We start from the raw sequence: 26,144 nt of genomic DNA on the forward strand, positions 1-26,144 counted from the left end.
GAAAAGGCATAAGGATGAAGGGAGCAAATACATGGGAAACCACAACATGAAAATTTCCATCCAAGCTACTCACCATCCTAACTTGCAAATTTATCACCAATCCTTCAGCATCACTGTGTCAAAATCCTGGAACCATTGGAAACTTTATCCTTCTACACTTTTCTATCACTTTCTCCCTGCCCTGAGACAAGGAATTAATACAGCAGCTGTATTTTTACCCTTATTTTGCAGTATTTTCCCATGAAGCCAATGAACAGTGAGACAGGTTAGTCAATATATCTAAAAGGACAGAATGCCTTGCTTGGAAGGCCTACATTAACAATTAATTCACTGAAGGTTTACAAATCTGAATACCACAAAAATCCCATGAATGTCTAGTGTCAAATTGGTTGACTGTAACAAAAAGGAGACAGTGTAGTGGTAGTCACTGGACTTAAGAAAAAAAATTTCAATTATTCTTTTGTGAACGCAAGGCCTTTGTCTCTGAGAGGGGTCCTCTTATAAATTGTGTGGCCTGTTGTGCATTCACTAAATAAGGATATCACCTGGCAGTTAAGGAGTTCTTTCTGGATGAAGCTGGGCTCTTTGTTGGGCATAGCTTGCATGAGTTGAAAAAGTGAGTGGCATGCATTTTTAAAATATGATAATTATACTGTATAATAACAGTAATTATCAGGAAATAGCTGTACCAAAGACTACATAACTAACAAAAATGTTGGTGCCAGAGGGAGGAGTGTTTAAAAAGCTGACATGAATAAGAATACATTGCATGAGTTGCTGGAATCATAAAATGCCAGAATCCACCATAAATAAACTGTCAATATTCAATCCACACACAATGAAGAAATAACAGTTACATTACACCTCAAAATGAATTATTTCCCAAGGGTGTTACGCTGGATCTTTGAGTGGAGGTACGTATTGCAGCTAAGTCAGCTCTCATGTATTGTCCTCAGAAGCACTCTCTCTCTCTCCCCCCGAGGTCTCATCCATCTCAAATCTTCCCTATTTTACAAGCTCATTACTAGACAAACAAGCTGTCACCCATTTGAATATTATTTTGCTTAATAGCTCCCCTTCTGCCCTCTATCTGTGTTGCAATTTGATTTGTTGGCCTGTTCTGCTTTCTATTTGTTTTTCTCTGGAACACACTTCCAAAAAATCATTAATAAAATTGGGGATAAAGTGATGCACACTGAACTGATTTTATTTCGAAGACTTTCCCCAGTGATCATCTGGCAGAATCCAACATAACTCTAGCATGAGGGTGATTTTCTGAAAGTGGAAAACTGGCCCGTTTTTTATTTAAGCTGTCTGTATTTCCTTTCCACTTAAGTCAATTACTGGGCCTAAAATAAGTCAGGGTTCTGTGATTTGATTTGGCTAGACAAACATCATGACACTATGACCAAGCAACAACAGTACAGTCACTTAGGTCTCTTTAGTTGGGTGAAGGAGGGCTTCAAAAAGATAAGGAAGTGAGAATTGCACAATACGTGAACTCCATGAATGTTGTTGATTTAGAGAGTTAGGAGTCTTAGTAGATTAACATGCATGATACGGGAATGGAGTACTTATCATCAGGAAAGAATATGTGGCTCTATTCTCCAGAAAGAAGCAAACTGATGATAATGTTTCCCTGAAACACGACCATACAGTAATTCAAAAGTTCTAGCAGACTGCATGCTCTTTACATAACTGAGATTGGATTATGATTATTTTAATTACATTTTATTTCTTCATATTTATCTATTAAGTTATTTATAATTGTTTTAACCATAAACTATGGAAGATTTTTTTATAGGGTTTGAAGTTTTTCATGTTTATTGAATGTAAATGAGGATGGCAGAGTGATTGAGCTAAATGACCACAGTTCCATGATGCAGGAAGCAATTCAAGTGGAGGAAACAGAAGAGAAGTACAGGTCATTCTGCTATAATGCGCGTTTCATCAGCGTGAATTGGTTATAATGTGATTGATGAATTGTGGACGTTGTCTAGATAACACAAACTTTCTAATGAACGAGATTCGTGATTTTCTATTAGTGATCTTCTACTGTGCAATTTTCTATAGTACGAGATTGCAGAGGAACACAAACGTCGAGTTACGGCAAAATGACCAAAGTGGCAGTAGTGACAGTATAGTGAGGGGATTAACACTGTCCTCTATACCAAAAGAGTGAGAATCCAGAATACCGTGTTGCCTGCCCGGTCTTAGGCTTGGAATGTGCTCAGAGTTGGAGATATTCAGAGGAAGGGGTAGCATCCAGTTGGTATGGTCCCAATGAGATACATTGACATAGGGAGGACAAGGAAAGAGGTTCTGCATGGTAGTACGAAGAGCAATGCATCAAATTAAGCAGAACCGCAGAGGTATCATCTCTGAATCCATTAATCTGATCTGTGTGCAAATTGCTAAAGGACAATTAAGATCAGAGAGAGGGTTGTTTTTCAGACTGGAGGACTGTGACCAGTGGAGTGCCACAAGGATCGGTGCTGGGTCCACTACTTTTTGTCATTTATATAAATGATTTGGATGCGAGCATAAGAGGTATAGTTAGTAAGTTTGCAGATGACACCAAAATTGGAGGAGCAATGGACAACAAAGAAAGTTACCTCAGATTACAACAGGATCTTGATCAGATGGGCCAATGGGCTGAGAAGTGGCAGGTGGAGTTTAATTCAGATAAATGAGAGGTACTGCATTTTGGGAAAGCAAATCTTAGCAGGACTAATACACTTAATCGTAAGGTCCTAGAGATTGTTGCTGAACAAAGAGACTTTAGAGTGCAGGTTCATAGCAGGTTGATAGTGAAGGCGGCGTTTGGTATGCTTTCCTTTATTGGTCAGAGTATTAAGTACAGGAGTTGGGAGGTCATGTTGTGGCTGTACAGGACATTGGTTAGGCCACTGTTGGAATATTGCGTGCAATTCTGAACATCTTTCCAATAGGAAGGAGACGTGAAACTTGAAAGGGTTCAGAACAGATTACAAGGATGTTGCCAGGGTTGGAGGATTTAAGCTATAAGGAGAAGCTGAATAGGCTGGGGCTGTTTTTCCTGGAGTGTCAGAGCCTGAGGGGTGACCTTACAGAGGCTTATAAAATTATGAGGGACATGGATAGGATAAATAGACAAAGCTTTTTCCCTGGGGTCGAGGAGTCCAGAACTAGAGGGCATAGGTTTAGGGTGAGAGGGGAAAGATATAAAAGAGATCTAAGGGGCAATGTTTTCATGCAGAGGGTGGTACGTGTATGGAATGAGCTGCCAGAGGAAGTGGAAGCCAATACAATTGCAACATTTAAAAAGCATTTGGATGAGTACACGAATAGGAAGGATTTGGAGGAATATGGGCCGGGTGCTGGCAGGTGGGACTAGACTGGGTTGGGATATCTAGTCGGCCTGGAAGTGTTGGACCAAAGGATCTGCTTCCGTTTTGTACATCTCTACAACTCTTATAAATGAATGCAAGCCCAAAAGACTGGTGTGGCAGAAGTAGATTTTGCCTCATAGGCACAGACTCCAATATAGGGTAGGTGAGGGCTGTACTATGAGATTACCTACCACCTGGAAAGTGCTGAGACCAGTTTTACAGTGGCCCACACAACTAGGGAAGCAGAGAGGATTTTAAACTAAATAGCTTTTTCTCCCATCATTCATGTTGTGTGGGCATCACAGGCAGAGACCAGCATCATTGCCCATTCCTAGTTGCCCTTGAGAAGGTGGTAGTGAGCTACCTTCTAGAATTGTTACAGTTCATTTGATGCAATTAGTCCCACATTGCCATTAAGAAGGAAATTCCAGCATTTTGGCACAGCAACACCGAAGGAATTCCAATACTATTTCAAAGTCGGAATGAATGGTGCCTTGGAAGGGAACTTGCAGGAGGTAGTCTTCCCATGTCTGGTGCCCTTGTCCTTATCCATGACAATGGTTATAGGTTTGGAAGGTACAGTCTAAGGAGCCTTGGTGAATTTCTGTAGTGCATCCTGTAGATGCTACACACTGGTGCTAATTTGCATTGATGTGGTGGGGACTTGGTGTCTATCAAGTGGCTGCTTTATTCTGAATGACATCAAGCTTAAATGCTGTTGGAGTTGTATTAATGCATGCAAGTGGGGGCATTCCATCACACTCCTGACTATGTTCTGTAGATAGTGAGCAGGCTTTGAGGAGTCAGGATGAGAGTTACTTACTGAAGGATTTCTAATTTTTGCAGCCACAGCATTTGTATGGTTAGTCCAGTTCAGTTTCTTGTCAGCTACAAACTTCAGGATGTTAATAGCACGAGATTCAGTGATGGTAATGCCACTGAATCTCACAAGGTGATGGTTGTCTCTTGTAGGAAATTGTCATTGCCTGGCATGTATATGCCAAGAATGTTACCGCTTGTCAGCCCAAACCTGGATATTGTCTCGGGCCTGTTGCATTTGGTCATAAACTGCTTTAGGACCTGAGGAATTGTAAATTGTGAACATTGTGCAATCACCAGGGAACATTCCCACTTCTGCCTTAATGACGGAAGGAAGATCATTGATGAAGCAGCTGATGATTAAGCCTAGGACACTATCCTGAGGAACTCCTGCACAGATGTCCTGGAGCTGAAATGACTGACCTCAAGCATCTTCCTCTGTGCCAGGTACAGCTCCAACCAGTGGAGAGTTTCCCCCCATTCCCCATTCCCCATTGACTCTAGTTTTGCTTGATGCCACACTCGGTCAAATGCAGCCTTGATGTCAAGGGCAATCCCTTTCACCTTACCTCTTTACTCCATGTTTGCATCAAAGTTATAATGAGGTCTGGAGCTCAATGACTCTTGTAAAAGCAAAACAAAGCCTCAGTGAGCAGATTATTGCTAAGTGCGTGCTGCTTGATAGCACTGTTGATAAAATTTTCAAATCACTTCACTGATGGTCAAGTAGACTGATGGATCGGGAATGGACAGTGTTTGATTTGACCTGCCTTTTGCATGAATAGAACATGCATAAGAAATGTTCCATTGCTGGTAGATGCCGGTGTGTAGTTGGGAGAAAACGAGGACTGCAGATGCTGGAAATCAGAGTCCACAGTGTGGTGCAGGAAAAGCACAGCAGGTCAGGCAGCATCCAAGGGTCAGTAGAATCGACGTTTCAGATATAAGCCCTTCATCAAGGGTAGTTGTACTGGAACAGCTTGGCTCGAGATGGCAAATTTTGGAATACATGTCCTCCGTGCTATTGCCAAAATATTGTCCAGGCTGAAAGCCTCTTCAGTACCCCGTTCCTCCAGTCAATTTTTGATATCAGTGTCAAGTATCCTGAATTGTTTGATAACTGGCATCTGTGATGCTGGGGACCATTGGAGGTGGTCAAGATGGATCATTCACTTTTGCAAATGTTTCAGCCTCTCTTTTCCACTGATGAGCTGGACTTATCTCATCATTGAAGATGGGGATATTTGGGGAACCTTCTTCTCTAGTTAGCGATTTTATTGTCCACCACATTCAAGACTGGATGATATGTTAGATGTGGAATCACTTGTCTATCATATGCTGCTGATATCATTTGGAATGCAAGAAGTTCAGTTTTTTTACTTACATCAGGTTGAAACCTCATTTTTATATTATGTCTGGGTATTGCTCATGGCTTGCCCATCTGCACTCTTCACTGAACTAGCGTTGAGCCCCTGGCTAGATGGTAATGGTAAAATGGGGGCTATGCCAGGACTTCAGACTGGTGACAGTGGATGCAAGGGTCAAATCGAGGAAGATGTTTAAACCAAACAGCAGAGCCAAGGCAGAAGAGAAATATATTGATTTAGAAATTGACAAACAAACTATGAAAGGAAGGAAGAGAATTATAAATCTAAGAGTAAATCAACAAGTCAGTCTAGAGATTACAAAATAAAAGTCTAAAATAAAAGGCTCTGTATCTGAATGCACATGGCATTTCAATCAAACCAAATGACTTGACAGCACAAATAGAAATTAATAATTAGCATCCAATGGCCAGTACAGAGACATGGTAGCAGGGTGACAAAGATTGGGACCTGAACACTGAAGGGAACATGATATTGAAGAGACAGGAAACTAGGAAAAGGATGGCTCTCTTAATTAGTAAGAGTATTAGCACAATTGGCATTATAGGTATAAATAACACTAAAAGATATGAAATTATTAAAGCGGCAGACGAGCAGCACGGTGACTCAGTCATAGCACTGCTGCCTCACAGCAACAGGGACCTGGGTTTGATTCTAGCCTCAGGAGACTGTGCAGAGTTTGCAGGTTCTCCCATGTCTGCGTGGGTTTCCTCTGGGTGCTCCAGTTTCCTCCCACAGTCTAAAGATGTGCAGCTTAGGTGAATTGGTTGTCATATAGGTTAGGTGCATTAACCAGGTGTAAATGTAGAGTAATAGGGTAGGGGAATGGGTCTGGGTGGGTTACTCTTTGGAAGGTCAGTGTAGACTTGTTGGGCCAAATGGTCTGTTTCCACACTGTAGGGATTCTAAGGGATTCTATGAAGAGGAAGACCTAAGTTCAGCAAACCAGAATGCAGAAGCTGTCTGATAAAAGGTAAGATAACTTAGGTGGATTGGCCATGCTAAATTGCCCATTGCTGTAAGATAGGTGGATTAGCTATGGGAAATGCAGGATTTTAGAGACAGGGTGAGGGGGATGCTCTTCAAGGTTTGGTGTGAACTCAGTGGACCAAATGGCCTGCTTCCACACTGTAGGGATTCTATGATAATATAACAAAGGCAAGAGTCACTTGTACATTTCCCCCAACAGTAACTACATGATAGCTGAAGTGCAAAGGATGAAACAGTGGGAGCTTGTCAGAAAGGTATCGCAATCATCATGGAGGATCTTTAATTTATTTGAATTTTACAATTCATCTGAGCGAGAGAAGACAAGACAAGTCCTAGTCCAAAACAAATATTTTAAACTTAAATGACGGAAGTAATGAGGGCTCGAAAGCAGAGACAGCTAAAGTGAACTGGTAAACTTTGATAAGGGATGAGTCAGTAGAGATGTAGTGGAAGACATTTAAAGGAATGCTATAGAATTCACAGAACTCCAATGAGATAGAACATTTCCAAGGGAGGACCCACCATCCCTGTTAATCAAAATATAAAAGATCAGACCAAACCAAAACAAAAAACAAATAATTACAGAAAGATCAAGGCCAGGTCAGAAGATTGGATTCCACATAACAAACAGCTAAGAATAACTAGAAGATTAATAAACTTACTAGCTAGAAATATAAAAAAGATAATAAGTTATTATAGGCAGTTTCAAAAGTGAATAAAATGTGTGTTGGTTTCTGGGAAGTGTATCTGAGGAATTAATAATGGAAAATAAGAAGGTTGCAGATGAATTGAACAGGTATTTTGCACTAATTTTCACTGGAGAAGATTCTAACACCTTAGATGTAATGTAACCAGATAATAAATACTACATAATAAACCTTTAGTGTTTAGGATGATCGAGCATTACTTCTGAAGATTTTGTGTAGACACCTTTCCCCACTTGGTCTAAATTGATTTGACAAATACCAATAGAACATAGAACAGTACAACACAGTACAGGCCCTTGACACTGTGCCGGCCTTTTATCTTACTCTAAGATCAAGTTAAGCTTCTTACTCTTCATTTTACTATCATCCAGGTGCCTATCCAAGAGTCGCTTAAATGTCCCTGATGTATCTGACTCTACCGACAGTGCATTCCATGTACCCATCACTCTCTGTGTAAAGAGCCAGCCTCTGACAACATCTCCCCCAAACTTTCCTCCAAGCACCTTAAAATTATGCCCCTTTGTGACAGTCACTTCTACCCTGGGGAAAAGTCTCTGATTATTCACTCTGTCTATGCCTTTCGTCATCTTGTACACCTCTATCAAGTCACCTCTCACCCTTCTTCGCTCCAATGAGATAAGCATTAGCTCCCTCAACCTTTCTTCATAAAACATGCTCTCCAGTCCAGTCAGCATCCTAGCAAATCTCCTCTGCACCCTCTCTAAAGCTTTCACATCCTTCCTATAATGAGGTGACCAGAATTGAACACAATATTCTGAGTGTGGTCTAACCAGGGTTTTAGAGCTGCAACATAACATCGCTGCTCTTAAACTCGATCCCCATGCTAATGAAAGCCAACACACCATATGCCTTCTTAACAACTCTATCGACTTTTAGATTAGATTAGATTCCTTAGTGTGGAAACAGGCCCTTCAGCCCAACCAGTCCACACCGACCCTCCGAAGAGTAACCCACCCAGACCCATTTCCCTCTGACTAATGCAGCTAACACTAGGGGCAATTTAGCATGACCAATTCACCTGACTTGCACGTCTTTGGACTGTGGGAGGAAACCGGAGCACCAACTTCCTATAGATCTCCTATTGCAACCTTTGTCGTTTTTTTGTTCCAAACAGACCTGCAGGGAAAATAAAATTCCATATTTGGTTTGTGAAATCCCAGAATGTCACACAGGCAAATCTGTTCAAACAAAAGAAAACATTTTTCCCCTTAGAATTGATTTATCTGAAAGGCTTTTGCTGTGGGTTTATTTCAAAAGCTGGAAGCCAAAAACCAATGATGGGGAACAGCTTTCCAACAAGGGAAAATAACATGGGAGTAAACAGGGGAAAGGAGTAAGTTATGTATTCTTGACAGAGTTTGTGGCAACTTTGAAAGATTTACAGACATGGATCCCAAGATCCCTCTGTTTCTCCACACTGCCAAGAATCCTGCCTTTAACCCTGTATTCACATTCAAATTCGACCTTCCAAAATGAATCACTTCACACTTTTCCAGATTGAACTTCATCTACCACTTATCAGCCCATCTCTGCATCTTGTCAATGTTCCATTGCAACTTACAACAGCCCTCCACACTATCCACAACTCCACCAACCTTGGTGTCATCGGTAAAATTACTAACCCACCTTTCCATTTCTTCATCAAAGTCATTTATAAAAATCACAGAGCAGAGGTCCCAGAACAAACCCCCACAGAACACCACTGGTCACCAAAGTTCAGGCTGAATAATTTCCATCTACTACCACCCTGTCTTTTATGAGCCAGCCAATTCTGCATCCAGAGAGCCAAATTTCCTTGTAACCCATGCCTCCTTATTTTCTGAATGAGCCTACCATTGGGAACCTTATCAAACACCTTGCTAAAATCCATATACACAACATCCAGTGCTCTACCTTCAATGTGTTTTGTCATATCTTCAAAGATTCAATAAGGCTAGTGAATCATGACCTGTCCCTCTCAAAGCCAAATCAAACTACCTCTAATCAAACTACGGTTTTTCAAGTAATCACAAATCCAGCCTCTCAGGATCCTCTCCAATAATTTGCCCACCACAGACCTAAGACTGACTGGTCTGTAGTTCCTAGGATTGTCCCTATTCCCTTTCTTGAACAAGGGAATAACATCTGTCACCCTCCAATCGTCTGGCACTCCTCCAGTAGACAGTGAGGATGCAAAGATCGTTGCCAAAAGCGCAGCAATCTCTGCTCTCACTTCCTCTGCTCTCACCTTGGGTATATCCAGTCTGGTCCAGAGGACTTAGCTATTCTTATATTTTTCAAAATTTTCAGTACATCCTCCTTCCAACCATCAACCATTTCAATCATATCAGCCTATTCCATGCGGTCTTCACAAACGACAAGGCCCTTCTCAGTAGAGAATACTGAAGCAAAGTATTTATTAACTACCTCCCCTACTTCCTCTGACACCAGGCACAAATTCCTTCCACAATCCCTGATCAGCCCTACCTTCACTCTGGCCATTCTCTTGTTCCTCAAGTGTAGAATGCCTTATATTTTCCTTAATACTACCTGCTAAAGCTTTTTCATGCCCCTTTCTAGCTCTCCTAAGTCCATTCTTCAGTTCCTCCCTGGCTACCTTGTACAGCCCTGTCTGATCCTTGCCTCCTCAACCTCGATAAAGGAGGACTGATGGCAGTGAAATTACACATGCTTCCCAGACGGTTTAGTAAAACCATATCATAGATGATGATAATGGTGAAGATCATGCCATGATGAAGAGGTGAAACTTCTGAGTTTCCTGATCCTGCTGAGGGCTCACTACTAACTTCTCTTCAGTGCCTGAAAGAAACAAGGAGGTGTTAGGGGCTCCCAAAATGAGGGGATGCTGGCTTTCCAACTGTTGGGTAAATCTCCAGACACTTTGTAAAGATTCTTCCCAAAAGTTATATTTAAATATTGTAGAAACAATTCATTTATTATTTTACAAGATGTGAGCATCACTGGCTAGACTAGCATTTATTGTTGTGACTAGCTACCTGACGAAGGAACAGTGCTCCAAAAGCTTGTATTTTCAAATAAACCTACTGGACTATAAGCCGGTGTCATGTGATTTTCAACTTAGTATTTGTTCCTTGGAAAGGTGGTGATGAGCAGCGTAGACAGAGATGTTGGCACACCCACAATGCTGTTAGGAAGAGGAAACAATTGATAGGATGGATGGAGGCAAATATCAGTACCACTCTTCTAATAGTATAGCACGCTCGCAGTACTGCTACGCCTCTCCAACACTGCTCAAACTCCCTTTTCCCGCCGACTCGCGCATCAATCCCTCAGTACCTGCTCTCTGAAAAGCAAAGTGTTACTTCCCTTAGTGCCACCCCCCCCAGTGGTACTTTCCCCTTAACTCCACTCAGTGTCAACCTGAATTACATATTCAAATCTCTAGATTGGCCTTCAGAAGTGACTACTCAGAGTCATGCCTGACACGAAACATGAGGAATTGATGCCCTCCAGTGTAAGAACATATTCAACTCTAGTTAGCAATATAACTGGAGGAGTTACAGGAGGAGGAGTTGGATATTTGAGTCTGTTCTGCCACTTAGTATGATCATAGCTAATCATTAAACTCAGTACAGGTAGACAATCCTTTAGCTGTAATTCTGAAATCCGAAAAGCTCCAAAATCTGAAGATTTTTTCCGAAAGCTTTTTCCTCATTAACAAGGTTGTTTGGCGTGCAAACGCAACTCCACACCCAATTGACCCATGACACTCAGATGTGACATAGCGGCGTGGCCCAGCATTGTCTCAGTGCTCATAGTATTCACAGATGGGTCTGTTGTTCGGTAGTTCTTTTAAATTTTACTATAAAAGTGTCACTTAATCCTTTATCCAAAAAATTCCAAAATCTGAAAGACAGCTAGTCCCGACAGTTTCGGATAAAGGATCATCTATCTCTACCCTGTTCCCACTTTCACCTCATATTCTTTGATCCCTTTAATCCTGAGGACTATACACATCTCCTTCTTGAAAACATTCAATATTTTGGTATCTACAGCTTTCTGTGGCTGAGAACTCCACAGGCTCGATGCGCTATTAGAGAAGAAATTTTCCTCATCTCAGTCCTAAATGGCCTACCTCATATTCTTAGGATTCCTGGTTCTGAACTCCCTAGTGATCAAAAACATCCTTCCTGTGTTAACATTTCTTAATCCTGCTAGAACTTTGGAATCAATCTGGTAAATTTTGTTGTACTCTCTCCAAAGTCAGAATATTTACTCTCAGATAAGAATAAAAACTGCATATTCCAGGTGTGTTCTCACCAAGGCTCTGTACAATTGCAGCAAGTCATCCCTACTCCTGTACTTGAATCTTCTTCTTTTGAATGGTAACATATATCATTTATATTCTTCATGTTTGCTACATCTACATGATTACTTTCAGCAACTGATATACAAGGACTCCCTGGTCTCGTTTCCAAACTATCGCCATTCAGAAAATAATTAATTATCCACGTTTTGCTGTCAAAATGGATAACCTCACATTTACCAACACTATACTTCACCTACCATGCATTTGCCCACTCACTTTGGATTAGATTAGATTACCTACAGTGTGGAAACAGGCCTTTCGGCCCTACCAGTCCACACTGACCCTCCGAAGAGTAACCCACCCAGATCCATTTCCCTCTGACTAATGCACCTAATACTATGGGCAATTTAACATGGCCAATTCACCTGACCTTCACATCTTTGGATTGTGGGAGGAAACCCAAGCAAGACATGAGGAGAACATACAAACTCCACACAGACAGTCGCCTGAGGCTGGAATCGAACCTAGGACCCTGGCGCAGTTTGGCAGCAGTGCTAACCACTGTGCCATCGTGCTGCCCTTTTATCTTGTCCAAATCATGCTGAAGCATCTCCACACCCTCACCACATTTCACCTTCCCAGCCAGCTGTGTATTATATTCAAACTTGGGGATATTACATTTAATTCCCTTATCTAAACCATTGATAGCTGTAAATAGTTGGGGTTCAAGAACTGAACACTGTGGTACCCCCCCTAGTCACTGCCTGCAATTTGGAAAGAGACCGGTTTATTCCCATTTTTTATTTCTGGTCTGCCACTTATTTTTATATTGATGTCACTATCCCCACTGCATTGTGCTTTAACTTTACACGCTAATCTCTTATGTAGGACCTTATCAAACATCTTCTGAAAGTCTGAATAAACTACACAAACTGCCTCCTTTTCATTTCTACCAGTTACATTCTTGAAAAATTCCTGTAGATTTGTCAGGCATGATTTCATTTTCATATGTCCATGCTGACCCTTTCTAACCCTGTCACTAATCTTGATATCAGGCATTACTCAACAGGATAAGCATCCAACTGAACCCACATCAAGCCTTTCTTTAAACTCCACTTTGAAAGACAGCCTATCCAACAGTTCAGCACTTTTTCAGTATTCCACGAAAACTTGGACAATATTTTCAATTTTGTTTTGATTGGGGCTTGAACCCATAGCCTTCCTAAAATAGAAACAAGAGTGCTAATCACTGAATCATGATCAACACCACAAATAAAATGAATCACATTATAAATACTTAGATGTAATATATAAATCCTTCTTAATAACTGACAGAGGGGGAATTTTTTTTGTACTTTCTTACCCAGGACTAAAAGGTGGCATCAGTTCTGGTTCACAATTATTCCTTGCTCCAGATCCAGTTCTATTCTTTGTGGAAGCAACAGCCTGAACATTGTGATGAATAATTTCTTCTTCTTCAAACATAAGGTGAAGCCGGTAGTTAATAGTCTTTATCACAGTAAAAAGGAGAGCTATCATACCACAATAAATCCCAAGAGCAACTTTGCTGGGAGACGCAGCCTGCAAAACAGATCAGAAAAACAGGTTTTAAGAAATGATTTATCACTTAAAAGTTCATCAATTTTCTTGCGACTTCATACAGTCAATTCACATTTTAAAATACACTACCTTCAGTGTATTTCAGATGTAGGATCAGAGAACTTCCCAGCCCCTTAAGCTGCTCTGCAAAAAAATCTGAAAGAACTGTATCTGGAAATCCAAAACAGAAACAGAAATTGCTGGAAAAACTCAGCAGGTCTGGCAGAATTGAGGAAGGGTTACTGGACCGGAAACATTAACCTTGATTTCTCTCCACAGATTCTGCCAAACCTGAGTTTTTCCAGCAATTTCTGTTCTCGTTTGTAGTTGGTTTGTCTTTTAAATATATTTACCCACACTGGTTCTACAGTCCTTAATAACCCTACCTAATAAAAATCTATCAAATTTTGGTGTGAAATTAAATTATTAAGAACTAACATTCGAACTAGATTTGAATTTCATTACGTCAAATTGAATGCTGAATTGCTGAGGTATGTTTGGCTTATTGAGATCTAGTTTTAACCTCATTTTTGCTCTGCTTTTTCACACATGGCAAAAGGAGGCCCATGTCAGGCAAATAACCCAGCAACATTTACTTTGTGAGCTGGTATAGCGTAAGAAGGGGAGTCCTCCTCTGAGGGTTGTGTATGCCCACGAGAGACAAACTTCCCCATCATTAAACCAGTGAAATTGTTGGAGGAGGAAATTATATCAGTGAATTGACAGGGCGCAAATGACAGCAGTGTAGTTGGTGGAGAAGAAAACTAAACCAATAAAATTTGTGAAGGAAGAAATTACACTAGTGAAATTGCTGACAAGAAATTACAATGAATTTTATGTGGAAATGGAAATTACACAAGTAAAATTTGTGGAGGAGGAAATTATGCCAACAAAATTGGTAGTAGCAAGTTACACTAGCGAAATTGGTGGAGAAAAAAGTTGCATCAATGAAATTAGAGAAATAAAATTATACCAATGAATGTGGCAGTGAAGTACACTGATCCTGATTTATGGCCTCGAGTTTTGATTCTCCCCAAAATGGAAAGTGTCTTTAGGTCTTATCTAATAGGCATGATATTTCAGTTCTAGTATATGACGAAATAACAATGGATTATTGTACAAGGTTCCTTGTGAATTTTTTTCCAGTGGTAATAATTTAGACAGAAGTGGTACAAGGATCATTTAACCCAAATAGTCCACATTGGTGTTTACCCTACATGGAAGCAAACAATTGTAATCACATTTATGCATGCTTTTCCTATATTCCTTCAAACCTTTTTCCTTCATTGACCTTTCAATCCAATCTAATCATGAACTGTAATAGTTAATGTGGAAAGCTATTATTACACAAGGTTTTGTAGTACATAATATACCATCCTCAGTTCAGATATTGGAACAACCTGTGTTTGTCCAGTGTTTTAGTTTGAATTGTACTCCAAGGATAATAGCTCAGTGGGTGCAATGTCCCATTTTCCTCTGCACATGTAAATCTATTTTCCCATGTGAGTGCGCAAATATTGACTCATTATATATTTTCCACTTGTAAGCATCTCAAACCATACTCTATTCTATGATAAGTCATATCTATAACTACCTTCACTATCTCATGCATGTTTTAAAACTAGTATATACTTTTCCTTTTGCATGTGTAAGCCAGATGTTGTGTCTCCTATTACATGTCTTATACATTTAAGGTAGATTGTTGTGTGTTTTGATACCTGTCCTAATGGACCAAATCTTTCAAGGAGAGGTGTTCACCATTTGCTTCTACTTTTTTGTACTATAATCAAGTTCAACATTTCTGTAAGCTTCTTCAGAAATGTGGACTGTATCTTATAGCCGCCTAATTCTTTGTAAAACAGACTTGCCAAAAGATGATAAGTAATGGCCTCTTTCTAAGAGGCTTTCAATCACAGTCTGCTAAGAGTTTAAGTGACCCAAGCTTGCCTTAATTGGGATATTTCCAATTGTTTCACAGTAAAAGCTGCGATTGTCAGAAATTGTATTTGCAATCACTAATTATTCCATGACTGGCATTTCTAAATCAACTTGCAATTCTAAGATCAACAGGTAATAAAGCATGCAAATGATATGTTGGTCTCTGAGTGAGAGCATTCAAGTACAGATGCAGGGATGCCTTGCTGTATTGTAAAGAGGTTTGATGAGTATTGTATGCAAACTGGTCACCTCACCTGGCTACGGGGAGAGTGCATTGACCATATGCCATTTCACTCCTGGAAGGGCAGGACTGATGTATGAAGACAAACGATCAGTTAGAGCTACATTGTCTTAAACTCCAGAAAATGAAATGGGAGATATCGCATTGAAAAGTACAAAATTCTAACAGGACTGGACACAGTAAATGCAGGAAAGATGTTCTGTTAACTGGGCAGTCCAGAACCAGGCATCACAGCCTATGGATATGGGGGTATACAACTTCAGACTGAGATGAAGAGAAATTTCGCCAAACAGAGAGGAGTGAGCTGGTGGAATTCTCTGGCATACAAAGTGGTTGAGGCCAAAACATAGAATATTTTGAAGGAGGAATTAGATATAGTTCTTGGGGTCAAAATGATCAAAGGGTTTGGGGAAAAAGCAGATACAGGATGATTAGCCACGAACATATTGAACGGCGAGCAGGTTCAAAGGACCAAATGATCTACTCCTGCCCCAAGTTTATCCTATATTTATCATCCCATTAAAAGAGTCCTGACTAATCTATTCTATTGTTGCTTGGTCTGTGTTGGCTATGCAAACAGTGTCACGTTGTTTGTCTGGATAAATCAAATCATAGAACCCATGTGGACCAGACAAATGGTCAACATTCTCAGCAACAAACCCAAACAAGCAGACAAAACACGTCCAGAAACCCTAGCCACTCTCCCCTACATCATCTCAGAAATGACTGCCAGACTACTCAGACCCCTTGGGATCATGGTAGCTCATAAACCCACCATCACACTATAACAGCAGCTAATGAACTTGAAAGATCCTATACAGACAACAAGCAAAACTAATGTCATTTACAAAATATCGTGCAAGGACTGTAACAAACACGACATTGGACAAACAGGCAGAAAATTAGCCACCGGGATACATGAACACCAACTAGCCACAAAAAGACAAGACCCTCTCTCATGAGTATCCTCACATATGGATGAGGAAGGATACCATTGACTGGGACAACACATCCATCCAAGGACAAGCCAAACAAAGACATGCACAAGAATTCCAAGAAGCATCGCATTCCAACCGTAACTCTATCGACAAACACGTCAAGTTAGACCCCATCTACCACCCCCTGAGAAAAGAAACAGGAAGTGACTTTACCACAGGAAATGACATCACCAACCCAAAGAAACCCAAATAGAAAGCAGGAATTTTCAGCATTACTTCGCCTGAGGCCCACTGAAAATGTTACCTAGTAGGGTAGTGAAACGTCTGGAAATGAACCTTCCAGCTCAGTGAGCAAACCTATATCCAAAACTTCAACTTGAGCTACAAATCTTCTCAAAACTCGCTAAGTATTTGCACTAAGAAAGAATAGTAAACTCACCCTCAGATTAAGACAGGCAAGAAGACAATGATCACCTGACATGGCCATTGGCCAAAAGCGTTCAGATATATGATTGATATAGTGTAACTTACGTGTCCCAAGAAATATTATATAATATTATATAATAATATAATAATAAAAGCTCTGCAAGAGGGGTGGGTCACTTACCACTCATAGCCAGCACAATAAGCCTGAGAACAATCTGGCCAATTATCAAACGAATCTGAAAGTAGTATCATATATACTTGAGTAACAGTCGATATTAGATAGGATAGTGAAGGTGGTGTTTGGTATGCTTTCCTTTATTGGTCAGACTATTGAGTACAGGAGTTGGGAGGTCATGTTGCACCCAAGGAAGGCAAAAATGAAACAAGGACTGCATTAACTGTCAAATCTTAGATCTCCAGTAAAAACGTTAAGTGGATTCTCTGGATGAACAAAAGAGAGATATTAAAAACTGCGATCAATCTCTAAAATTGAGTCAACAACAAAAGGAATGTTACAGAATGGGAAGCTTTCGGCAGTTGTTCATATTAAACAAGATTTGAACAAGGTTCAAAATAAACATACCGAGAACAGCTAGGGCAGCACAGTGGCTCAATGGTTAGCATTGCTGCCTCACAGCACCAAGGAACTGGGTTCAATTCCACCCATCTCGGGGCACGTGTATGGGGTTTGCATATTCTCCCCGTATTTGTGTGGGTTTCCTCTGGGTGCTCTGGTTTCCTCCCACAGTTCAAAGATGTGCAGGTTAGATGGATTGGCCATGCTAAATTTCCCAGGATGTGCAGCCTAAATGAATTAGCTATGGGAAATGCAGGGTTACAGGGATAAGGTGGGTCTGGGTGGGATGCTTTTTCGAGCGACAGGATGGGTTTGATGGGCCAAATGTCCTGCTTTCACACTAGGGAATTCTATGATCTATAGACTGAAAAAAGTTCACAACCTAAATGATTCTGGTCCTTTATTATGTTCAAAAAGAATAGGCCCATAGCAAACAGCACAGTGGCGGTTTAAAAAGAGAAGCACTGAATAATCACCATGGATCAGCAGTCATCAAGAATGACACAACTACACTTCACCCAACACCCACCATCCAAAGCACAACAGGTTTTGCTGTCCCACGAAAACTGCTAAAAGGATTAGATTACTTAAGTGTCATGTTTTCTTACTTAGACAACTCTAGTCAATTCGTTGGATCTCAACATAGTATAATTGCTCAAAGATGGTGGCAAAGGAATGTCTTTTAACATACATTATGTGGGCTTCCAGAAGACATTCGTTTGGATTACATATAAGAGGCTGTTTGTGAAAAGAGTCACGAAATTAAAAATATCTTTTTGGATTAAGAGACTGATTGGACAGTAGAAGACAGTGCAGGGATAATGGACATAATCAAAATAGAAGGACATGAGTAGTGATGTCCCAAAAGGATGTGTGTTGGGGCCGCAACTCATTAGGAATTCGTTTAATAATCTTTATGAATAGTTTTGATGTCGCGACACAAAGCCTTATTTCAAGTCTGCCAATGACAAAGATTGGTAGCAGTGTATACACAAGCAAAATTACGAAAGAGACATTGATAATGTGTGGTGGTGGAACTGTGGCAGATGGAATTCAAAGCAATTAAGTATGAGGTCATACAATTTTGAATAAATTTAAATAACTAAAAGGCAATAACAAAGACAATAGAGTTACAGCTAAACAAAGCACTGGACAGACCACTTCTGGAGTACTGTATAAACCTGTAGGTATTGCACATGAGAAGCAGTGCATGTTTCAACAACTTATATCACATGCAAAGACTTCACAAGAGCATTATAAAGTATAACACTGAGCTACATAAGGAGATTAATTAGATAACCGAAAAGTTGGTCACAGTTTCAAAAAATGAGGTGGAAAAATAAAAAGAGGGAAGAGTTTGGAACTAAGCCGCAGAAGCTAAGGTTAATAAATGGCGGAGTGATCAAAATTGGAAATGCACAAGAGGCCAGAACTGTTAATGCACTGATACCTGGGAAGTTTGCAGTAATGAGTGATTAGAGATGTGGATAGTGGCATGATCACAGAGGGATTTGAAAACAAGGATAAGAACTTTAAAGTATGATGTCACATGAGTAGGAGTTAAGAGAGGTCAGTGAACACAGGCGTGACTCAGGTGAATGAAATTTGACGAGGAGAATCAACGTTTCGGGCATGAGCCCTTCTTCAGGAATTCCTGAAGGGCTCATGCCCGAAACGTCGATTCTCCTGCTCCTTGGATGCTGCCTGACCTGCTGCGTTTTTCCAGCAACACATTTTCAGCTCTGATCTCCAGCATCTGCAGTCCTCACTTTCTCCTGAATGAGATTAGAGGAGAGTTAAGACACATTCAGTAGAGTTTTGGATGCTAAGTTTAAGGAGTGTAGAAGGTGGATGATTAGAGTGAAATACATTGAAATAATTAAGTCAGGGTTCAGAAAAGATTTACAAGAATGTTGCCAGAGTTGGAGGATTTGAGCTATAGGGAGAGGATGAATAGGCTGGGGCTGTTTTCCCTGGAGCATCGAAGGTTGAGGGGTGACCTTATAGAGGTTTATATAATCATGAGGGACCTCAAATAGGATAAATAGACAAGGTCTTTTTCCCTGGGGTGGGGGAGTCTAGAACAAGAGGGCATAGGTTTAGGGTGAGAGAGGAAAGATATAAAAGGGACTTAAGAGGCAACTTTTTCATGCAGAGGATAGTACTTAATTGGAGTGAGCTGCCAGAAGTAGTGGTGGAAGCTGGTACAATTGTAGCATTTAAAAGGCATTGGTATGGGTATATGAACAGGAAGGGTTTAGAGGGGTATGGGCCAAGTGCTGGCAAATGGGACTAGATTAGGTTAGGATATCTGTTCGGCATGGACAAATTTGACCAAAGGATCTGTTTCCATGCTATACATCTCTATGACTCCACGATTCGAAGTCAAGCAGTAACAAAGGCAGGAGGGTTTCAGCAGGAAAAGAACTGAGGCAATGGCAAAGCTGGGAGATGTTAGTGAGGTAGAAATAGGGAATCTTAGCAATGGCATAGCTAGAAGATTGAAAACTCATCAAATACAACACAAAGGATGTATACAGGTTGACTTAATCTCAGATGATTGCCAGGTAGAAAGTTACAGTTGATAGCGAAGGACTGGAATTTGGAGCAGGGATCAAAAACAATGGCTTCAATCTTCCCAATATTTAATTGGAGAAAATGTTTGTTCCTCCAGTACTGAATATCAGAAAGCAGTCTGATAACTTAGAGTCATAGAGTCAAAGAGATGCCCGAAACGTCGATTCTCCTGCTCGTCAAATCTCATTCACCTGAGTCACGCCTGTGTTCAATGACCTCTCTTAACTCCTACTCATGTGACATCATACTTTAAAGTTCTTATCCTTGTTTTCAAATCCCTCTATGATCATGCCATTATCCACATCTCTAATCACTCATTACTGCAAATTTCCCAGGTCTCAGTGCATTAACAGATGCTGGAGATTAGAGCTGAAAATGTGTTGCTGGAGAAGCATGGAAACAGACCCTTCAGTCCAACTCATCCATGCCGACCAGATATCCCAACCCAATCTAGTCCCACCTACCAGTACCTGCTCCATATCCCTCCAAACCCTTCCTATTCAGATACCCATCCAAATGCCTCTTAAATGTTGTGACTGCACCAGCCTCTACCACATCCTCTAGCAGCTCATTCCATGCACATACTCTCTGGGTGAAAAGGTTGCCCCTTAGGTCTCTTTTATATCTTTCCCCTTTCACCCTAAACCTATGCTCTCTAGTTCTAGACTCCCCTACCCCAGGGAAAAGACTTTGCCTATTTACCATATCCATGCCCTCAATTTTGTAAAGGTCACCCCTCAGCCTCCGACACTCCAGGGAAAACAGCCACAGCCTGTTCAGCCTCTCACTGTAGTTCAAATTCTCCAACCTTGGCAACATCCTTGGAAATCTTTTCTGAACCCTTTCAAGTTTCACAACATCTTTCCGATAGGAAGGAGACCAGAATTGCACGCAATATTCAACAGTGGTCTAACCAATGTCCTGTACAGCTGCAACATGACCTCCCAACTCCTGTACTCAATACTCTGACCAATAAAGGAAAGCATACCAAACACCTTCTTCACTATCCTATCTACCTGCAACTCCACTTTCAAGGAGCTTTTTTTTTCAGCAAGATTCCCTAGGACCTTACCATTAAGTGTATAAGTCCTGCTAAGATTTGCTTTCCCAAAAAGCAGCACCTCACATTTATCTGAATTAAATCCATCTGCCGCTCCTCAGCCCATTGGCCCATCTGATCAAGATCCTGTTATAATCTGAGGTAACCTTCTTCACTGTCCACTACACCTCCAATTTTGGTGTCATCTGCAAACTTACTAATTGTACCTCTTATGCTCGCATCCAAAAGTAGAGGACCCATCACCAATCCTTGTGGCACAGGCCTCCATTCTGAAAAACAACCCTCCACCACCATCCTCTGTCTTCTACCCTTGAGCCAGTTCTCTATCCAAATGGCTAGTTCTCCCTGTTTTCCAAGAGATCTAACCTTGCTAACCAGTCTCCCATGGGGAGCTTTGTCGAACGCCTGACAGAAGTCCATATAGATCACATCTACCGCTCTGGCCTCATCAATCCTCTTTATTACTTCCTCAAAAAAACTCAATAAGTTTGTGAGACATGATTTCCCACACACACAGCCATGTTGACTATCCCTAATCAGTCCTTGCCTTTCCAAATCCATTTATTTCCTGTCTCTCAGGATTCCCTCCAACAGCTTGCCCACCACCGACGTCAGGCGCATTGGGTTTATAGTTCGCTGGCTTGTCCTTACCACCTTTCTTAAACAGTGGCACCACGTTTGCCAACCTCCAGTCTCCGTCACCTCACCTGTGACTATTGATGATACAAATATCTCAGCAAGAGGCCCAGCAATGACTTCTCTAGCTTCCCACAGAGTTCTCGCTACACCTGATCAGGTACTGGGGATTTATCCACCTTTAACCGTTTCAAGACATCTAGCACTTCCTCCTCTGTAATCTGGACATTTTGCAAGATGTCACCATCTATTTCCCTATAGTCTATATCTTCCATATCCTTTTCCACAGTAAATATTGATGCAAAATATTCATTTAGTATCTCCCCCATTTTCTGTGGCTCCACACAAAGGCCGCTTTGCTGATATTTGAGGGGCCCTATTCTCTCCCTAGTTACCCTTTTGTCCTTAATATATTTGTAAAAACCCTTTGGATTCTCCTTAATTCTATTTGCCAAAGCTATCTCCTGTCCCCTTTTTGCCCTCCTGATTTCCCTCTTAAGTATACTCCTACTTTATTTATACTCCTCTAAGGATTCACTCAATCTCTCCTGTCTATGCCTGACATATGCTTCCTTTTGCTTAACCAAACCCTCAATTTCTTTAGTCATCCAGCATTCCCAATACCTACTAGCCTTCCCATTCACTCTGACAGGAATATATGTTCTCTGGATTCTTGTTATCTCATTTCTGAAGGCTTCCCATTTTCCAGTTGTCCCTTTACCTGCGAACATCTGCCTCCAAACAGCTTTTGAAAGTTCTTGCCTAATACCATCAAAATTGGCCTTTCTCCAATTTAGAATTTCAACTTTTAGATCTGGTATATCCATTTCCATCACTATTTTAAAATGAATAGAATTATGGTCGCTGTCCCCAAAGTGCTCCCCCACTGACACCTCAGTCGCTTGCCCTGTCTTATTTCCCAAGGGTAGGTCAAGTTTTGCACCTTCTCTAGTAGGTACATCCACATACTGAATCAGAAAATTGTATACACTTAAGAAATTCCTCTCCATCTAAACCTTTAACACTATGGCAGTCCCAGTCAATGTTTGGAAAGTTAAAATCCCCTACCATAACTACCCTATTATTCTTACAGATAGCTGAGATCTCCTTACAAGTTTGTTTCTCAATTTCCGTCTTCTTGTCAGATGTGGGAGATTAAGGAGAGTTTACTGGTTACTGCAGATTATATCTGCAATAAGTGCTGTTGGTTGCTAATCCTACCCTATCGAATGGATCGGTTGGAGAGACAGTTAGAGGCAATGAGGAATTTGCGATGGTATGTGATGGATAGCAGTTATAGGAAGGGGAGAAAGTCTCAGGTACAGTCACATAGATGGGTTAATCCAAGAAAGGTAAGAGAGGTAGGCAGGTAGTGCAGGAGTCTCCTGTGGCTATCCCCATTTCACACAGGTATGCTGTTTTGGAAAATGCAGGAGGTGATTGATTCACAGGGGAACAGCAAAGTTTCTGGTATTGCGACTGGCTCTAATGCAATGATGGGTACGTCGGGTTCCAAGCAATCAATTGTGTTAGGGGCTCTAGTCCGAGGCACAGACAGGTGATTCTGTGGCCAGCAGCAAGAAAGCAGAATGGTGTGTTGCTTCCCTGGTGCCAGGATCAAGGATGTCTCAGAGAGCGTGCAGAATGTTCCAAGCGGGAGAGGGGCCAGCAAGAGGTCATTGCCCACATTGGAACCAACGACATAGGAAGGGAAAAGTTTGAGGTTCTGAAGGGAGGTTACAGCGAGTTAGGCAGAAATTTAAAAAGGAGGTCCCCGAGAGCAGTAATATCTGGATTACTCCCAGTGCTACGAGCTAGTGAGGGTTGGAATGGGAGGATAGAGCAGATGAACGCATGGCTGAGGAGCTGGTGTATGGGCAAAGGATTCACATTTCTGGATCATTGAAATAATTTTTGGGGTAGAAGTGACCTGTACAAGAAGGACGGATTGCACCCTAAACTGAAAGGGGACTAATATATTGGCAGGGAGATTTGCTAGAGTTGCTCAGGAGGATTTAAACTCGTAAGGTCGGGGGTGGGACCCAGGGAGATAGTGAGGAAAGAGATCAATCTGAGACTGGTACAGTTGAGAACAGAAGCGAGTCAAACAGGGCAGGCAGGGACAAGGTAGGAGTAATAAATTGAAGTGCATTTATTTTAATGCAAGGGGCCTAACAGGGAAGGCAGATGAACTCAGGGCATGGTTAGGAACCATGGTTAGGAACATGGGACGGGGATATCATAGCAATTACAGAAACATGGCACTTGGATGGGCAGGACGGGCAGCTTAATGTTCCAGGACACAAATGCTGCAGGAAGGATAGAAAGGGAAGCAAGAGAGGAGGGGGAGTGGCGTTTTTGGTAAGGGATAGCATTGCAGCTGTACTGATGGAGGATATTTCCAGAAATACATTCCGAGAAGTTATTTGGGTGGAATTGAGAAATAAGATTACTTATTGTGGAAACAGGCCCTTCGGCCCAACAAGTCCACACCGAACCGCCGAAGCGCAACCCACCCACACTCATTCCCCTATAATTACCCCTTCGGGCAATTTAGCATGGCCAATTCACCTAAACTGCACACTTTTGGACTGTGGGAGGAAACCAGAGCACCTGGAGGAAACCCACGCAGACACAGGGAGAATGTGCAAACTCCACACAGTCAGTTGCCTGAGGCGGGAATTGAACCCGGGTCTCTGGCGCTGAGAGGCAGCAGGGCTAACCACTGTGCCACCATGCCGCCCACATTGTTTTAGGGATTCTATGATTCTAATTCAGGATGCCCATAGTACTTTGCAAACAATTGTGCACTTTTTCCACATTGTCATTGTTGTAATTTAAGAAGTACATGCAGCTCGTGCAGAGCTAGCTCCCATGAGCAAAGAGATAGTGCCCAGATAACCTAACTTTGCGATCTTGATTGAGTCTTGATTCTACACTGTCCTGCTCTTCTTAGAATTGTGGGTCCTTTTACATCAACCAGAGAGCACTGACAGGGCTTTAGTTTAACGGTTCATCCAGAAGATGCTACCTCTGATAATACTGCATTCCCTCAAGTCCTGCAGTGGAGTATTAGGCTAGATTTTTCTGTTTACGTTTCTGGAGAGCAACTTGACTTCATAACCGCGATAGGAATGCTACAAACTAAACTGCTGCCGACAAAATAGATGAGATCAACTCTGAATTAACAAAATTGAACTAGAAGCCCTTCATCATCAGTTTTTAAAATTTCTTTCATTTTTCACCAGTGAATAAAAAAATCCACGGAAGTAATGAACCTATCATTAACAGCTGTAGTGAAAGTCCTTTTTGAAAATACAAAGAGCAAATCACAAAGTCATACAGACAGAGGGAAAAAGAAGGATTCCTGAAGAAGGGCTTATGCCCGAAACGTCGATTCTCCTGTTCCCTGGATGCTGCCTGACCTGCTGCGCTTTTCCAGCAACACATTTCCAGCTCTGATCTCCAGCATCTGCAGACCTCACTTTCTCCTCGAGGGAAAAAGAAATCAAGGGTGATAAATAAAAACAGTGAACAGCTTGGGAGAAAGGACTAAGTTCAGTTGTCGCTTATTTGTGATCCAAGACCCACTTGATTAATGCTGTCTCTCTCTGACCAGACTGAAGTTTATAGCTCATGGTATGACAATGTCACATACGGCTTTTCCCTAGGCCAGTCATTCATTAACTTCACCAGATATGCCATCTCTAACATTTCAGTAGTCACTGAGTCTTATTAGAAGCACTTTATCATTTACCTGATTTTGTGCAGGCTGAACTGATGTATTTAGAGAAGGATTCCCAGAAACCAACATATTTGATACTCCAGTTAGTGTCTTTCCTGCAACTCTTCCTTTATTTGTCTACCTTTATAGAGTCTACCTTTATTTGTTTCTGCCCCTGTGGGTCCATCGCTGGTAATTGAGATGAGACTTGAAGGGGAGTTCCTTGACTTGGTGGCAACGAAAGTACGATGGACTGTCAGGACTTTCCAAGAGTAGTCACTACCAGTTGCTGCCCTACTGGTTCTGACTTTATAGTTTGGCTGGAGATGCTGTAATCAGAGTGTTCAGATACTGGGTTAAGAACAATCCAAACATAGTGGAGTGCCACAAGGATCGTTGCTGGGCCCTATACCAGTTGCTGCCCTACTGGTTCTGACTTTATAGCTTGGCTGGAGATGCTGTAATCAGAGTGTTCAGATACTGGGTTAAGAACAATCTGATTTGCTACTAAAGATATGGGTGTTCCAGCAGTTGTGCTTGGGAGGCTGATGTTACCAGCAGCCTTTGACATACTGTCAACAGTATTTTCTTACAGTAGTAAGAAAAAGATGATCACCTTACTGGCATTGTATTATAGACACTCTAATAGTCAGAGGGAAATTGAGAAACAAACTTGTAAGGAGATCTCAGCTATCTGTAAGAATAATAGGGTGATTATACTAGGTGATTTTAACTTTCCAAACATAGTGGAGTGCCACAAGGATCGTTGCTGGGCCCTATACTTTTTGTCATTTACATAAATCGGCTGTACAGGATATTGGTTAGGCCACTGTTGGAATATTGCATGCAATTCTGGTCTCCTTCC

At 41.4% G+C, this 26,144-nt stretch overlaps 1 protein-coding gene across 1 annotated transcript in view; it reads right to left on the reverse strand.

Moving 5' to 3' along the window:
* The window catches only part of LOC122548604 (pecanex-like protein 2), a 284,406-nt gene that overhangs the window by 246,276 nt on the left and 11,986 nt on the right, over window positions 1-26,144 (reverse strand). The window contains exons 2-3 of the mRNA XM_043687440.1: window positions 12,927-13,144; window positions 10,406-10,438 (exon numbers count right to left, since the gene is read on the reverse strand). Of these exons, the coding sequence (XP_043543375.1) occupies window positions 10,406-10,438; window positions 12,927-13,144 (251 nt within the window). The remainder of the gene's footprint in view (window positions 1-10,405; window positions 10,439-12,926; window positions 13,145-26,144) is intronic.

Source organism: Chiloscyllium plagiosum, chromosome 3 (genome assembly GCF_004010195.1).
Source record: "Chiloscyllium plagiosum isolate BGI_BamShark_2017 chromosome 3, ASM401019v2, whole genome shotgun sequence".
In the NCBI taxonomy this organism is placed as follows: domain Eukaryota; kingdom Metazoa; phylum Chordata; class Chondrichthyes; order Orectolobiformes; family Hemiscylliidae; genus Chiloscyllium; species Chiloscyllium plagiosum.